Source organism: Rhinopithecus roxellana, chromosome 4 (assembly GCF_007565055.1).
Source record: "Rhinopithecus roxellana isolate Shanxi Qingling chromosome 4, ASM756505v1, whole genome shotgun sequence".
NCBI classification, from domain to species: domain Eukaryota; kingdom Metazoa; phylum Chordata; class Mammalia; order Primates; family Cercopithecidae; genus Rhinopithecus; species Rhinopithecus roxellana.
The window spans coordinates 15,280,525-15,298,098 of record NC_044552.1 but is presented as its reverse complement, the minus strand read 5'-3'; the positions used below and the strand labels follow the sequence as shown (position 1 = coordinate 15,298,098).

At 47.4% G+C, this 17,574-nt stretch overlaps 1 protein-coding gene across 2 annotated transcripts in view; it reads left to right on the top strand.

Annotated features, from left to right (window-relative positions):
• CDYL (chromodomain Y like) overlaps nucleotides 1-17,574 on the top strand; it is a 175,950-nt gene that overhangs the window by 155,001 nt on the left and 3,375 nt on the right. Inside the window, exons 3-6 of one of the 2 annotated variants that reach the window (XM_030928935.1) lie at nucleotides 606-862; nucleotides 2,505-2,677; nucleotides 8,797-9,007; nucleotides 17,361-17,504. In XM_030928935.1, the coding sequence (XP_030784795.1) occupies nucleotides 606-862; nucleotides 2,505-2,677; nucleotides 8,797-9,007; nucleotides 17,361-17,504 (785 nt within the window). The remainder of the gene's footprint in view (nucleotides 1-605; nucleotides 863-2,504; nucleotides 2,678-8,796; nucleotides 9,008-17,360; nucleotides 17,505-17,574) is intronic. The other variant, XM_030928936.1, reaches the window with a different exon arrangement.

The window sequence follows — 17,574 nt, the reverse complement described above, 5'->3', positions numbered from 1 at the left end:
GAAAAAGGAGTGGAACTGGGACAAGTAGATGGACTTTCTGATAGTCCCTCCCAGGGCAGCTAGACACGACTCCTGAGTGTCCCACGGGGCGGTGGTCTGAAGTGGTGGCTGCCACACGGCTCTGTGACCCAGAGGGAAGGCTGGCTGCATCCGTGTGTCTATCCAGTTTATTTTGCTTTCGGAAAAAGAAGTTTCAACTAGATGGCCTTGACTCTAATAATAAGATATTTTCCTGAATCATTTTCCTTTTTTCTTTCAGCTTCTCAAACCTGGAATAGACAGTCTCCACGAGATCCATTCTCTCTCGATTCTGTCCTTTAAAAAAATCTCTTAACTATGTAGCCTCCTTTCAATGAGTACGTCTCCATCTGTACTTTTTAGGCAAGGTCAAACAAAAGAGTGATTTTCTTGTCAGACATTGAAAGAGAAAAAGTGGCTTTAAAAGTAGACTTTGGCTTTCTAAAGGTTCGAAGTTTTAATGTTCTTATATGAATACATTAAATCCTAAGTGTGTAATGAACATTTGTATCCAGTTCAAAGATGACACTTGGGAGTGAACTGGTGGTGGGACGTCACAGACTACTGTGATTTCAAACTCTCGGCAGGTACGTCTCCGTTCATGGATGCATTAACAGCCAATGGGACAACCAGCATACAGACATCTGTTACAGGAGTGACGGCCAGCAAAAGGAAATTTATTGACGACAGAAGAGACCAGCCTTTTGACAAACGATTGCGTTTCAGCGTGAGGCAAACAGAAAGTGCCTACAGATACAGAGATATTGTGGTCAGGAAGCAGGATGGCTTCACCCACATCTTGTTATCCACAAAGTCCTCAGAGAATAACTCACTAAATCCAGAGGTGAGAGGCACTCTTGGGCTGGCGTGGGCTTCGCGCTTCTCCCTGCCTGATTTCCGGGCCTGCTTGGCGGAATTGGCTCTTCCTGTGCTCTTTCTAAACCTTCCCTTTGGGCCATCTCCCGATGCCCACCAGAAGGGAGGGAGCAGAGAAGTTGCGGGCTTTGCTCCGTGTCACACCTCTGATGGCCATGAATTCAGGATGCTGGGAGTGTGCTGCGTGTCCTTCCCCATTCTCCTGGGTGTGGGTCCACCCAGGGCTCTAGAGGTGCCTCTGGTCCACCTCCTGCCTGGAAGCTCTTCATTTGGTGGGCACAGGGCTCCATGAAGGCACGTGGAAAATGTGTGTGCACGTGCCTTGCTTTAGGTTTCATCAGATTCTGAAAGGGTTCTTTGTTCAGACAGAATGTAAGTGCCTCGGGGGGTCCCAGTCCCTTCAGAATCTTTACCGTCTTTCCAGGCCCCAGATACTCCTCAGCGGCTGTAGCAGAACACACGGCGGGGCTTTCCACGCATGCTCATTGCTGGTAGTGCCTCGTAAGGAAGTTTTCAGAACTGGTTGTAGGAAAGGTTAGAACATGAATTTTGTGAAGTTTCTAGAATTGGCAGTATTTGAACCTAACCTATACCTTTCCAAAATCTTAAGTCCTAGTAGTTTATGAGTAGCTAGCTTGAGTTTTGTCCAGACAAGAAAACCTAACTACAGAAAGTCTGTGTGTTTGCCCGGGGTCACATAACAAACCAGTTCAAAGTTGGTCCTTGGTACATTTTTAGACTGCAGAGTCCCTTCATTAGTTATTTTTAAATGCTTCACAGAGATCATTTAAAATGATTTTATGCCCTAAAATTACCTGTCTGTGCTAATGTACTTGGACTTAATGCACTTACGCAGCAAACTATTTTCTGTCCCAAGTGTAATAGGGTAGTTTTTAAAACAAAACAAAACCGAAACAGAACTGAACGAGTTTCTTTCAACTGGTTTGAATGTGCCACCTGCTGTCCAAACTGGAGAAATGCCCAGTGATATAATAAGCAACTTGCCTTATCTAAGAGCCGCAATGGCTGTAGTAATACTAAGATAATGTAGATTCGCATGTCTTTTTAATTATACTCTAGTTATGCAGTTATATTTCACTCCATCCCCAGCATCTCAATCTCCGGTTACAGAAAAACAGACATTTGCAAATTAATTAAAATCATGGTAGATATCAGTAACTATCAGGCTATGATGCATTTTTCATAGATGCAGATTATCCAGTAATAAAATGCTTTCAGGCCGTGCGTGATGGCTGATGTGTGTAATCCCAGCACTTTGGGAGGCCAAGGCAGGAGGATCCCTTGAGCCCAGGAGTTCAAGACCACCCTAGACAACATAGCAAAACTCCATCTCTACAAAAAAGTTGACAGGTTAGCCAGGCATGATGGTCCAAGCCTGTAGTCCCAGCTACTCAGGAGGCTGAGGTGGGAGGATTGCTTGAGCCCAGGAGTTCGAGAGTGCAGTGAGCCTTGATTAAACCATTGCACGCCAACCTGAGCAACAGAATGAGACTGTCTAAAAAAAAAAAAAAAAAAAAAAAAAAAAAAAATGCTTTTAGGATTTCACACCCAAAATATTCTTTGCCACTTTAACTTCTGGTGACTTTCAGGTGATGAGAGAAGTCCAGAGCGCTCTGAGCACGGCCGCTGCCGATGACAGCAAGCTTGTACTGCTCAGCGCGGTCGGCAGCGTCTTCTGTTGTGGACTGGACTTTATTTATTTTATACGACGTCTGACAGATGACAGGAAAAGAGAAAGCACTAAAATGGCAGAAGCGATCAGGTATGTAAAAATGTTTTTTAAACGCTGGTTGGGTGCTTTGTTTTTGGTATACCAATCCTGATAGAATGGGCCTGACCAAGCCTCGAGAATAAAATATTCATCTTCTTCCATGGAGAGACACAAGCAGCCAAATCAATTAAATCATCTGTCTTTTCTATGGGCTTGCCATAAATTACTACTTGCCTTGGGCAAATAACTGATTTCAAGGTTGGTTTAAACCCAGCAAGTGTTCAGGGAATGTTCTCATGATTAGAGTATATGATCATGTGTAGACAGAGTTCCTATTATTTGTGCCATGAGTATGTTCTGTCTTCAATCCTTAAATAAAGATCTCTTCCAAATAATAACTTAGCATTTGCTTGACTCCGAAGTAAATTGTCTAGGCTTTATGATGAGACACTTCCGTAACATCACATGGAGAGCTTTTTGGTTTTTGTTTTGTTTTGTTTTGTTTTGTTTTGTTTTTAAATACAAGTAGCACACATTCTTGTTCAGGTTCATCCTAAATTCCAGCTGGACAGAGAACCAGATAGTGGGGAATAAAAAGCAGAAGTCCTCCTCCTCCTTTCCTCCCCTCAAGGTATCCAACATTCTTTGGTGTGTCTTCCCCAACCTTTTTCTGAACATTTTGTTCTCATGTTGTTTAATTTTTTAGACTTATTTTTAAATTCACAAGTAGAAATTGTATATACTTATAGCGTACAACATGATGTATTGAAACACAAATACATTGTGGAATGATTAAATCAAGCTAGTTAACATACGCATTACCTCACATACTTACCATTTTGTGTGTGTGGTGAGAACACTTAAAATCTACTCTCAGCAATTTTCAAGTATAAAATACATTAACTATGGTCACCATGATGTAAAATAGATGTCTTGATCTAAGCATTTTCAAATATTTGTTTCATATATACACACAAATAATATCAATTTAGTTCTGTTGTTGCTTTGCAACTTGCTTTTTTCATGTGACAATATGACTGAGATGTTTCTGTTTCCTTAGTGGTTGGATTTTCCTCTGCTCTATGATAACAGTACAAAAAACTTTCTCTAAAACCATTTAATTCTGCTAACAGCATATCCCCTCATTTATCATGCTAATCACTCTATGTATAATTAGAAGTGTCTAATTTTTCAGAGGTGAATTTTATTTGAAATGGATGAAACCTAGTCATCAACCAGAAAGTTGGCTATGCTTCTCTACCCGCCTCCCTAAAATGACATATCCCCAGGTGGCCCCCATAAGCCCTTTGTGCTTGCCTTTTTAACTTACAGAGGATGACAAATGAAAGAAAACATAGACTTGCGGAATGGCAATAAAATAAGTTTGATCTTTTCCAAAATCCCAGATTTCTGGAGGGCTGAAGCTGAACTACTTTTGACAGTTACTAGGCTCCAGCTGAGCACTGCCCTTGGGGCACTGGGCTTTCTAGCACCTAAACCCTTCTAGAGCTTGCACAGCAGGATTGGTGTGGTGGGTGGCGGGGGGCTGTTTTTTCTGTTTTGGTGAGTCTGGGGGAGGCAGGGACGTCTTTCTTTGACGGACACCCAAGATGACTCTGATGGGCACTGCCCAAACAGCCCATCACAAGAGTCCTGCAACCCACACCTCTGGGTTGAAGGGGATTGCCCCTGTCTTTCATAACATATTTAATCATGTTCAGAATTACTGTATGTTCTCATATGATGTACACATGTGTTTAAGACGTTATCCCTTAATCTTTTGAAAGTTACCTTTTACAGGCTATCATATGATGTGTGTGTGTGTGTTTTTTTTTCAGAAGTAGTTTGAAATTTTATAGTCTAATCTTATTAAGTATTGTTTCTGATCTCCTAGGGGATTTCATCCCTGTGGTACACTAGGTGGGACCATCTTGTTCTCCAGTTTAAGATTAAACTGCTTGATCAGTATCATAAATCCTTGGCTGACTCGCAACACCTCTAAGACAGCTTCATTATTATCCATTCAGGGTGAATTCCATGAACTTAGCTTTTATTTTAAAAATACAAACCACCATGCCTCATGTGGTCACGTTGTATGTTCTCCATAATGTCCTGCTCAATGTACACATAATACTGTGCTATTTGGTAGCTCTGCAGTAATAAGAAAATCAGATGTGTCAGCCAGTGGCTTCTGGGTCCTGGCTCCGTTTTCCCATGTAGACTTTTCCCTGGCTCCACTCGTGAGCCCTGCTAGTTCCTCGCCGGGTGCAGCTCACTCCTCCCTCCAGCGTTGAATTCCCTTGGACAGAGGCTGTGGACTTGTGGCGCTGGGATGAGTAAAAATAGAGGAAAGCTAGATCAAGTCAGGTTTAAGTGGAGATCTCCTTTGTTGAACTTTATGTCACTTTAAAAGTTCATTTTCGCCAGGCGCGATGGCTCACGCCTGTAATCCCAGCACTTTGGGAGGCTGAGACGGGCGGATCACGAGGTCAGGAGATCGAGACCATCCTGGCTAACACGGTGAAACTCCGTCTCTACTAAAAATACAAAAAACTAGCCGAGTGCAGTGGCGGGCGCCTGTAGTCCCAGCTACACAGAAGGCTGAGGCAGGAGAATGGCATGAACCCAGGAGGCGGAGCTTGCAGTGAGCCGAGATTGCGCCACTGCAGTCCAGCCTGGGCAACAGAGCGAGACTCCGTCTCAAAAGAAAAAAAAAAAAAAAAAATGAGATTCCTTCTCAAAAAAAAAAAGTTCATTTTCATCAGTTCCCTGCTCACTCCACTCTCCCTACTCCCAACAAAAAGCTGGATTGATATTCTTGTGAAAAGCCAAGTCCTACCTTAGGAAAACCGACTTGTTTCTTCTTCATGTGACTATATTTTTGTCAATGTGAATTTTCCTTAATGTACTCTGGCAAGATAGAAAAATAATTAGTTACACCAAAGTCACTTAACCTTTCCTTTTCTTATTTGCATTTAAATTAATTTTTATATGGATAAAAGCTCTTCCTGTGTATATTTTTTCATTTCTCTGGTGTCTTGTCTCATGTTCCTTAAAACTTGGAGGCAAAGGACTTCATTGTAGCAAGTTTCCAAAGGAAAAGCGGGAAACAGGAAGATGAGGTTTCATATTAGGTCACCAGGTATTTAAGTAGCTAACTTCCTTAGGAGGATTGGTGGTTTGCAGTTTGTAGAGTAATTGCAACAAAAATATTCTGCACATTGGTGATTAAAACAGAATTATTTCAAGTTCATTGATAGCGTTAGGCTTCTGAAGTCTGCCGGAACCAGTAGCTGCCACGGGGTGTCAAGGATCAGGAGACTTCTCTCCCCAGAAGCGAGGTTTCTTCTTCTCCCACAGAGGGAGACCGGGGGGCCTGCCCAGGCAGTGCCCCAGGGCCAAGAGGATTTGGGAGAGAACAAAGTGAGCCAGTAAACATGCCCCATGACCCTGACCTGTACCCCATTCAGTCCTTCAAATGAAGGTGCCATTCAAATGAGGGAGACCTCAGCCATGGAAGGGCAAGCACACTGGCTGCCCAACTTCAGGTCCCTGCTGCCTCCTTCTCCCCAGACATTCCTTTGACAGTCCCTACATCTTATGTGATTTTCCAACTGTTTGATGTCTCCAAATTAGTAAATGTCCTTTAAACGAAGAGTTTTGTTTAATTATAAAGTCTTTTTAGACTAATTATATGGCAAGTATCAACCTCCTTCCCTGCCATATACTTTGGAATTGAATTCAATTCCCAAGAAACAAATTTAAATTCAGTACATTGCGTGGCACACATTTGAGTGTTCATACATTTTTATTTTAAGTTTGAAACACACTTGGTTGAAGCCCACAGAAGCAGGGGCTACTTGGGAGAGGACCATCCTAGGCCTGAAGGCAGCCCCTGCCTCGCCTCTGGTGCCTTCTGCCTTGATTTGCAGCTCCCTTGGTTAAGCCTTTATGGTCCTGGGAAGCTCTACTAGGCAGAGAAAGCATTTCTGTAAAGGTTTTCTTTTTTTAAAACGAAACGAGTCTCTGTGTGTACCACATCCATTTCTGGCATCTCAGGGCTCACTATTCAGAATGGCCAGTTCCCATTCCCTAAAAAGGGAAGCTGGTCTTTGCTCCGGAGCATGCTGGAATTTTCATTCATTCATGCCCCGCCCAGGAAGAGCCGCCAGCTGCAGGTGAAGTCACCATTCCAGGCAAAAGTACAAATAAAATTTCGGTTCCAAAAACAAGCCTTCAGCCTATTGAAATCTAAGTTTTGACTTATCAATATTTATTAATATTGTAGAAGCCGATTTTTTTATACAAATATATGGGCAAGGGGGGCAAGGATATATGAAATAATTCCTTTTGCTGTTTCTCTATAGAATTATCTTCTTATTACCTTGATTTTTATCATCCCTTTTATGTTAATTTATCACCCCATCCGTGGTTTCCAGATGTCAGCCTGGACAATGGCTATCACAGTTTGCCTTCTGTTCCGTGAGGCAGATGAAAGTGGAGCTACTCAGATTTGGAAACAGCTGCTCCTTATCATGGAGACAGTTCAGCAGTTTTACCTTTTCGTGAGTCATCAGTCACTGGGCCTAGGAAATGTATTTCCGTCTTGTGTCATTGACCCCAAATCCTCAAAAGACAACACAACTGAAATAGCTTCATGTAGTTCTTCTGGGCTTATTTCAAGAGTCTGCTTAAAAGGTTGTCTGACATTCTGTATCATTAAACCCCAGTGTGATCTTTCTAACAAAGCCTCAGGCTCTCTCATTTACAAAGACTTAGTGCAACTCATTCATCTGAATGAGTTAATTCTTGCTCAATGCAAAGATCCCACAAACCTTGGGGGCTAGGCTGAGGTCCAGCTGCTCAATTCTGCAATTCCTCACCCTCCTGTTCACACACACACACACACACACACACCCTCCTCACTTCCCCAACCTGCCCCCTCCAAAAAATATGAGTCATCCATCAGTATCTCAGGGAGTTGAGCGGGGAGCTATCTCAGATGCTGAGTCATGATTTTCAGAGAAGATCTGAACAGATTGCTCTGGTTTTAAATTGCTGAACTGTAGAGAGCATCTAGATGGTTATTTTCAGTATTAAAGATGGGGGTCAGGTTTAGAATCCAGCAAGTGAGAAGCTGTCCTTACTCTGCACTTCTGATCTGGAACTCAGCCTGCACTAAAGGGACTATCTTGTGTTTATTCTTTTCTCTACTGTGTGAAATCATAAGAAACAACCTCTGAGCATAAAATCAGCTTCTAGTATTCGGGGGAAGAAAATGCACATTCCCAAAGTTTTATGACACCAAGCTACCCTACATTGAAAAGCAGCCTACTTTTCCAGCCTGATCTAAAGCAAATCCCAAAATAGCGTTGGCTTGATTTATTAAACCTCCATTCTGCTCAAAGGTTGCCCCCCACCTGACCCCCTGTCCGCCGAACTCCTGCTGCAGCCATCCCCTCCAGCCCGCGGTGGAGCAGGATGTGGGTAAGGCCTGGGCCCTGTGCTGCTTGCTCTTCTTCTTTGCAAGTCTCCTGTCTTGAGCCAGCCTGTGAGACTCTTGTCTCCATGTCCCCCAGACTGTTCAGGCCTCTCGCACATAAATTCAGGAAGTAGCAGTTATTGCCAAATAATCCGTGAGCTGTCTGAAATCAGGAGCCAAGGCCAGACCCAGATCCCAGGGTTTTTGTGACCCCTAATCCACTACTATCCACTTAACAGCAGGCAGTATGAGGATGCCCTGGGCCAGATTTCCTCTGTGACAGCTTCTTGATTGGTCTTATAAAGCCCAGAATATGTATTGGGCTCCGAGGGAGGCCCAGTGTGTCTTCGAGGGAGGACAGGTTGGGGAGCAAGATGTGATGTTTATAGAACTCTAGAGCCACCTGCAAATGCCAGCGCAGCTCACGGCTGCATGTTACCCTGTGGCCTTCACGTAGGTCCTGTAGCGACAGCCACCACATGCATGGGCTGCAGGCTGTCACCAAACCTTTACAACACGTTGTAAATAAGTCTGGGGTCCACAACTGCTGGGGAAGGCCTTAAACAAATCTCAAGTCTTCATGATTTCCGCAGCGTTTACATCTTGGTAAATTGAATTCCATAATAGACTTTTCCTTTGCTCAAATATGCAATGTTTGGAGTAATTCCCCATTTATTTTTCATTTTAGAAACTTCGTGAATACTTTCATTCAGTTTAAGAAGCCCATCATTGTAGCGGTCAATGGCCCAGCCATTGGGCTAGGAGCATCCATATTGCCTCTCTGCGATGTGGTTTGGGCTAACGAAAAGGCGTGGTTTCAGACACCCTATACTACATTCGGACAGAGTCCAGATGGCTGTTCTACCGTTATGTTTCCCAAGATAATGGGAGGAGCATCTGTGAGTACCTTAAAAAAAAAATCATTCTAGAAAGCTTCCTGAAGAAATCTGGTTTGGTTATTGTTTTTCTAAAGCTCTACAGTGTGTCATTCTATGGGGACTTTCCATCATGTAGTTCAGATTTGGGTTCATAGACGTTGACCTTTTTTGCATCATTCCCTAGAAAAGGACTTCATTCATTGAGGAGCCTACCCTACCACTTTGCATAACTCACACTGATATCTGCTGTTAGTAAATATCCAGTCTGTAACCCAACCAACAATTTGCAATCGAAAAATTCTTCACCTAATAACTTAAAAGCTGCACTTTTAAGAGACGGCAATTTTAAGAGGGAGCAAAGTTACACAAGATTAGAGGGTTGTCTTCCATCTAATTGTGTGTTTTTACTTCTTCAGCTGTTTAATCCGTTCATTATAGTAGTTTGTGTTTGTATTGTAGCTTGTGATTTATCAAGCAGTTATTCACATCTCATTCCCTAGTCCTTGAAATAGGGCAGGAGGTGGTGTCACAGGTCAGGTTCTCCAGAAGCAGACACTGAGATGAGTTTGGCACATGGAGAATTGGCAGTCAGTACCTGTGGAAGGGATGGGGAGAAAGCAGGACCGGTCAGAGGATGAGGTCAAAGTGATACTGTGTCCATCATCCTTAGGTGTGGGATGCGCGGGAAGCATTGTGCCCTGGACGAGGTGGCTCCCTGCAGCTGAGGGCATCCCTAAAGGTGCCCTATGGCCATCTGCTAACAGCAGCACCCGTAGCCAGGCAGCCAGGCCTCCCCAGGAGGGATCATGGCAGCACAGTTCCATGTCCACCACAGTTCACCCCAGTGCCATTCAGATCATTCATGCAGCTTTTGGGGGTCAGCTCCTTCAGGTTCCAAGGGGCTTGCTTTCTGGGAGAAACTTGGAGGAAGAAGATTAGGCAGCAGTAACTTGCAGGCTGGAACCTGAAATGTTTAACCTGGATGTTACAATCAGTGGGTAAAAGTGTGATGAGAAAAAGGATATTTGGATCCTCTCATTACTTGTAGTGGGAAAAATAGTAACTTTACAGTAGAGAAACGTGGCAGGTACCACCTTGCTGAGTGGTCAGAGTTCACAGAAATGAGTGAGACAAAAGCCAACATGAAGCACTGAGGGGAACGCAGCCTTCGTCGCTGCGTGGGATTCCTCCTGAAGGTGCAGCAGCTCAGTGCCGCATCATGACATTGACCATGAGGAACGTCAGGCCCGGACTGTCGGGTGGTCTGTGGACACTGCGCAGCGCTCCTCCAAAGCGCCAAGGTCAGAGAAGACGTGGAAAGACTGAGGAACCGTCTCAGACTGGAGGAGACCAAGGGGACATGACAGCTCAGAACATCAGGGACCCTGGATGGGCTCCTGGGTCAGCGAAAGGACAAGAGTGGGAAGGCTGGTGAAATTCACATCGTGTTTGTAGTTGAGTGAATAGCACATTGTCAGCGTCTTTGGTCATCCTAAGATGTTATGTGACCCAGGGAGAGCTGCGTGAAGGTTTATGGGAACTCTGTACTACTTTTGTCATTTTTCCTGCATCTAAACGTTCTCGAAAACCAGAACATTTAAAATTAAGGAATGCAAGAGAGGAGGAGGAAGATGGGTAGGCCAGACCGTGGCCCCCAGTGCCACACTGGTCTCAGAGCTGCCCTGCTCCTCACCTTCTCACTCCCCAGGCTAGTTCCCCTCACCCGCAGCTCCCACCTCTGCTGGCCTCAGCAGCCACCCTAATGCTAAAACACCCATCCCCGAGGGCACTGTGGCCTGCTCACTGTGTCCAGCTCACAGTCGCTGCACTTGTCCACTTAACTGCTATAGTTGGTCAGGGGAGGAACAAGCGGCACCGGCCTCCATCCCACTTCCCAGGCCACGTGTCCTTCCATATAAAGGTCTTTGTACTGTATGTGCTACAGATCAGAAGATGCTGCCCACCATCATGGAGCCACCTCCAAACTGGCACCTCTCAGGCCATGCCAGGGCCGTACCAGGCTGGTGGCTGCGGCAGGTGCCGTATGTGACTTAGCCACAGGACTCTGGGGTGCTGCCCCTTGACATGGTATTTGCTGTGAGGATGGTGTTCTGGTCACACGCAGCACCCTGAGGCACCCCATGCTGGTGTACTAGACCCTCCATAGCCACAGAGTGGTGCTGCCTGAGGATCTGCAGTTGGGACAGGCAGACCCAGACCCAGAGGGCGCGCCCACGCCTGTTGGAGCCGTCAGCCTGCTGCCCAGTGCCCACAGGCGGGTCCCCCTGGGAATGGTGCCTTGAGGGCCACTCACATTGGCATCTCCTGCTGGAAGGCTGGACGCTCAGTAGCAACAGTGGCTGTATCAGCTTTTGATAAATCAGAGATTGTGCTGTTGGGGCCCCTCTTGCCAGCCCTGGGTGGCCAGCGGCCACCAGCCGTCTCTCCAAGCTGTTCAGTGCCCACTCCATGGCGGATGCTCTCAGGTGGACAGTGTGAGACAGCAACCTGCACACTTCCCATTCCTCCACCCACCACACGCCTCTGTCCAGGACACCCACCCCTGCTGGGGGCTAGTGTTACTCCAACCTTGATCCACTTTTCCTCACCAGGGGGTGACCAGGCGCATCTGCCACTGGGGACATTTTCCTCACCACGTTCTCTTCCAGGCCTGCTGGATGAGGCTCTGGTGAAGTTGCTGTCCCCTTTTCGGCTTGCCGACCCACCCACAGGCCACACTCGGTCACAGGAAGTCTCCCATGGCTGTAGGTGTCAGCTGAGGCAGGGCGTGGGTACACAAGGGTCTGGGGGTGATGCAGGGGTCTAGGCTGCCGGCCCATGCCCTCCGGAGCTTGCCAAGCCCAGCTGTGCATCCGCCACAGGCCCTGTCTGACCTTGCACCTATGGGGCTGATGGAAGTCAGCTCGTGCCGGCCACTTCCCACGTGTGGTCATATGGGGTCCCGTGATCAGGTGCTCTGCCTCTCCCAGTCCCAGTCAGCGCTCCAGGCTCACCCTTCCGTCCTGTGGATGGCCCCACCGACTGTGCTGCCCTCCTCCCTCTGGCACTGACCACAGGCTCCATATGCATCTTGTCCCACCCCTCCCTACTCAGCCCTGGGCTTTCAGCCTCACTCAGCAGGGCCCCCACCTCCCTCATGCTTTCAGTAGCCATCCCAGCAGCCGGGTCAGACCATCTCCTGGGAACCTACCAGGGGTAAATCAGTATCCCAGGAGTTGCTCCTACATCAGTGAACTCTCCTGTCCTACTTGTGGTTGGGCTCCAGGTCGGGCGCCCTGAGAATCCAGACCCTCGTGTCATCTCACAGCTCCCATCTGCACCCTTGGCTGGGCTGTGCGGCCCCTTTCAGGGAAGAGGCGAGTTACAGGCCTGATGCCAGGAAAGGGGATGGGGCAGGTTTTGGGGGGCCAGTGTTGCCTTGCTGAGAGATGTTTGCCTTACCTTCTAGCAAGGTGGGCTTGCATGTTCTAATAGGGATGGGTGGGCCATGTCCGTAGGCTCAGGGGTTCAGAGGAAGCTGGAGTTCAAAGTTGGGGGCATTCACCCAAAAGCACCCATCGCAGGTTCTAGGGTACCTCCCCACCCCTCGCAAGCTGACAGACCTTCCTCCAGTGGCTGATGAATCTGGGTAGAGCTTGACCACTCCTGCTGACAAGCCCAAGGGGTAGAGCCAAGTCTCAGCCCTCCCTGCCTCTTGCTACTGGCTGCCCCTCTGCTTGCGCCCATGGTGACAGGCAGTCCCTGTCCCTCAGCTGTAAGAGTGTTAGCACGCGGACGGTCCCCTGTGCTGGGTACTGTGGCTTCTCCACCTGGCCTGTTAGGGGTGGTCCTCATTGCCAGATGGGGAGCCGTGCGGTTTCTGAATCCCTCTTCTCACCCTCGCTTTGTCCACACTCCCCCCGTCACAAGATGGTTTCTCTGGAAGCTAAGATGGATTTGGGAAGCAGGGTCTGGTAGATTAGGTGCCAGTGTCCCTGGAAGGGCAGAAAGGAAGCAGGATTGGGCAGAGCTGACTGACAGGGAGCTCTGGAACCATGTGGCCTCACGGCGGTTCCGGGTGCCCCACTGCAGTTGGCCGTGGGGTCGGTGGCCCTGGGAAGAGCGGTCCATGGGGGAGGCCCTGAGCTCTCTGTTGCTTGCTGACAGCATTTCCCACAGCAGGCAGCTTGCTGGGGTGGGGACGTGAGTGGCTTCTCCAAGGCGTTTGCTTTGTCCTTTACACCGTGCTGCACACACCGGACCCCACCAGACTCCCATGGTAAAGAGTCATGAGTTCATCATGGCAATTACTGTAAACCACGCTGTGTCCTGCCAGTTACCCTGTCCCAGCAAGAAAGAATCCTCATCCTCCAGAACATCCCATGAAGCTCATTTTGAGTTATTTATCCTAAGGAGGTTGAGATCTGGGGTTCTGACCCCTCCCAGTGTATGATCTACGTAGATGTGTGGTGTCGGTGCAGATGTGGGGCAAATACTAAACCAGCTTGATGTTCAGACACATTTTGGCAGTGGAGCCCTGGGGCTGAATGCTGCTCAGGGGCAGAGGTCTCAGAGCTTACCATGCCCAGAAAGGGCCGTGAGGCTTGAAGTCATTACAGAACGAACGCCTGCCGTCTGGTCAGCCTGTTTCTCCCACTCTACGAGCCTTGACGGATCTTTACTTTTCGCTTCCCCTTGAAATGTACTGGTGCCTCTTGAGCTGCTGTTTTCAACTGGGCAATTTTCACCCCCCGACCTCACCCCAGGGGACACATCTGGGGGGCAATGTCTGGAGACAACTTGGTTGTCACACATGAGGTGGCTGTTAGCAGAGGCTGGGGTACTGCTCAGCACCCTCCATGGTACATGGGACAACCCTGCTCAGCACCCTGCATGTAGCACACAGGACAGCCCCCACACCCAACAACAGGCCAGCCCAGAATGTCCCTAATCCTAATGTCCAGGGCGAGAAAGCCTGCTCTGACTCCAGAGCAAAGAGCCCGCATTTCACTCAGCATGAGTTCTGCACTTTCTGAGAGAGTATTTGACGAAGCCTGTCTACAGAAAGTGAATAAACGCTGTTCATATGACTTGTGTTGTGACAGTCTTGTTGGAAGTGACTATGTAAATGATGCCGTTCCTTTCATGAGCCTTCGGTGCATTTCAGCTTTCAGCAGCCTGAGTTAAGACTGGGACAAGTGTGGTTTTCCCCATTTTGCATGTGCAGAGCTCTGCCAGGAGGATACGCGAAAGGAATCACATTATCAAGATAAAAAGAACATGCAAATCATGCAGGCCGTGCGGCCTCTCCTTTCTCACAGTGTCTACTGCAGGCCCTCAGCTGTAGGCACGGCTATGTAAATCTGCCGAGAGTCTCTTCTAGTTTAGCCTTCCTAGTGCCCGGTAGACATTCATGGAATGCACAGAGGATGGCACAGTCCGACGCCCACAGGCTTCCACGTGGAAAGCTTGCACCTCTTGGGCCTGCTGAGGTGTGACGCTGGAGAATGCCCAGCGCGTACCTGAGGGCCTTACCCAAGCTCGCACCTTCAGAGCTGCCTCTTACGGACTTCACAGACTGGCCTGAGGGAGCAGGTGGTAAAACCTCTGCCACAGCCGTCCCCATAAGGCTGAAGATTCCTGGATCCTGTGCTCATACTGGGCCAGTTCCCTTGCCACCCCTTCTGCTGTACTCTGGCTGAACTAAAAAGACATCTCTATTTAACTTTCGTCCGGCATTTCCCATTTCTCTGGATGGTTACACGATAGCTTTTTTTAAATAATCGGACAACGTTGACCACATCATGGGGTGGTGTAGGTTGTCTACAGGGAGTCCCTGCGCACTCAGCCATCTCAGATCAACGTGCTAGCTGGTCAGGTTCCCAATGACTGCGTCTGTATGAATCTTACTCGGGTAGAAGTTTAAAACCTCTCATTTTAGAACTACTGAAAATAGTGTGTTTATATAACAATATGCTCACGCAAATTGAGTAGATTTAATCCTCTAATGCAGATCTTACCAAGGGAGTTTGAGTAGATTTAATCCTATGATACAAATCTTACCAAGGGAGATTGAGATTTAATCCTATGATACAAATCTTACCGAGGGAGATTGAGTAGATTTAATCCTCTAATACAGATGTTACCGAGGGAGATCTGTTGTTGTTTTCTTGGGTGAGTTGTTCAAAGCAACTCACTGGCCATGTTTAAGTAGAAAGCATTAGCGACCTAGCGTCAGCCTTGTCATTTTTGCTCTTGAGTAAATTGAGAGATGCCCTTGGTTGTCCTGCACATCCAACCACCTGGAGTGGAGAACACCAAAGGTAGGGAAAGGATCTCCGGGGATGAGCAGGCACGGAGCCTGTGGGGCTGGGGAGGAAGACCGGCTGCAGTCGGTGAGTGCTGAGCAGAGAGAAGGGCCATTCTGGCTGGCGTCAGGCCCAGGAGAGTCAAGAAAGGGGGATGAAAGGGAGACACACAGGGAAGAGAACAGTAGTGGGGCTGTAAATTGACCTCCAGGTAGCAGGAAATCAAATTGGAAGAACTGACTAGGACAGACAGCCAGGGCCCTGCAGGAAGGGCTGGAGAGGAAACCTGAGGACACCTGCCCTTCATGATCCAGCCAGGCACCAGGCCTGGCGGGGTCACTTGCCTCCGCTGCCCAAGTTAAGGCTCTGCTAAGCTGGTCCTGAGAACATGCTTCATGCTTAAATGCAGGCATTTGACTGTAGTGTCCTCACTGTAGGCTGAGAATGAAAGAAACACAGTCTGTGAAAGGAAAACCCCGACAGCACAGAGCACTTCCTGTGGCGGCAGCACGCCAGGAGTCCCGCTCCCTTTCCTGCTGCGATTGGGTCTGCCATTAGAAGAACTGTCAGAACCACTAACAGTGAGATCTGGTCACATTTCTAAATCTATTGTTTATGGACCGTCTTTTCACTGAGAAGAAGCTGTTCAATTCAGGGGTTCCTAGAACTTCTCCAGACTCTTCAGAAACTCATGCCTTTGTCCAAGCTGTAGCTCCAATGACAGACTCAAGTTTGGGTGATCATTAAGAACCTTGCAAACCCTTGGGAGGAGCCTGTCCCCAGCCCTGTTTCCCAGCTTCTGCCTGTATGGGGGGGGGGGGTGGGCAGTGAGTCAGCCACGTGTTTGCTTTGCCACCTCTGCCTGTGTGTTCTCCAAGCTGTGGGTTTCACATGCAGTAAACGGCATCGAGACATTGACAGTAGGTGTATGGGCAGTCTTACACTGTCTCAGTGACTTCAGGGCCTTTTCTCTCTTTAGTGATTTTGCCTCTTTTGGAAATGGAAGCCACCGACTGAAATTGTGTTTTACCAGAGGCCCAGCAGCTCATAGTCAAGGCTTTGTGACCATCAGAGTTGTTAGGAAGGTTAACCAGGCAAGATAAACGGCAGACCAAAAACTGTCCCATCAGACCAGTGTGGAGTTTCTTTATCAGACATGTATGTGCCCCTTCCCGCCTCATCTTGGCATCTGCGAGCCTGTCATCTGAGTGATGTAAAGTCCATATATGTTGTGCTGAAACCTTAAAAGTGATCTAGTTAAGTGTCATGTATTAAAAAATAAAGTGATCTAGAATCCAAGACAAGGTTAAAATTAATTTCATATATACACATATATATATATTTTTAAAGAAAAACTAATGTTAGCTTTCTCCATTGAGCCATGTGAGGTAACTATAGCCAGCCCCTCTCAAGCAGATTATGGTAATTTTTTGACACATTCAAGCCCTAGATAGTTCTGTCTTTTCATATCCAAGCAATGCAAGGCAGCCTCCAAGATACACTCTAGCAGAAACAGTCACTGCCATTAGAGTATTTTTTGTGTCTAATTCACCATTGGCCTCCCAGATAAAGAAAAACGTTTGGTAGGAGTTCTATGCCTGGTTCTAATCCTTAAAATTATAAATTGCCTAACTTTGCATATGCTGATTTTCCCGGGATGGTTTTGTATGTTAAAAGAGCTCCCACATGGGAAGGACCAGCATTAGGGGGAGGAAGGCAGATGGAGGAGAGGAAGTTAAACCAGTAACTTTTTAAATGAATGGCAAAAAGACCTTTTCTATTTTAGATTTCTTTACTGAGTCCCTGTAATTCTGCAGTAGGTTGTAAGATGACTTTTTTGCATTCCTTTTTAAGAAAAAAATCAGCCCGATATATTCCTTTTCCCCCTGCCCAGTGGACAGCACCTTGCACAGGGTCTGTTCCCAGCGGCCACTGAAGGATGTGCCGCATTTTCCCCGCGGGGCGGTGTTTGTGAACGTCTCTCTTTGGTGTGGATGTGAAGGGATGGGTCTTCCCCGCCCACCTCCCACCACAATCCATATTACATCCACTCTTCTTCCTTGCAGGCAAACGAGATGCTGCTCAGTGGGCGGAAGCTGACGGCACAGGAGGCGTGTGGCAAGGGCCTGGTCTCCCAGGTGTTTTGGCCCGGGACGTTCACTCAGGAAGTGATGGTTCGCATTAAGGAGCTTGCCTCGTGCAATCCAGTTGTATGTCTACTTGCTCCTATTACACATGTAACTTTTTAAACCATAGAACCTTTCCCCTCAGAGAGCTCAC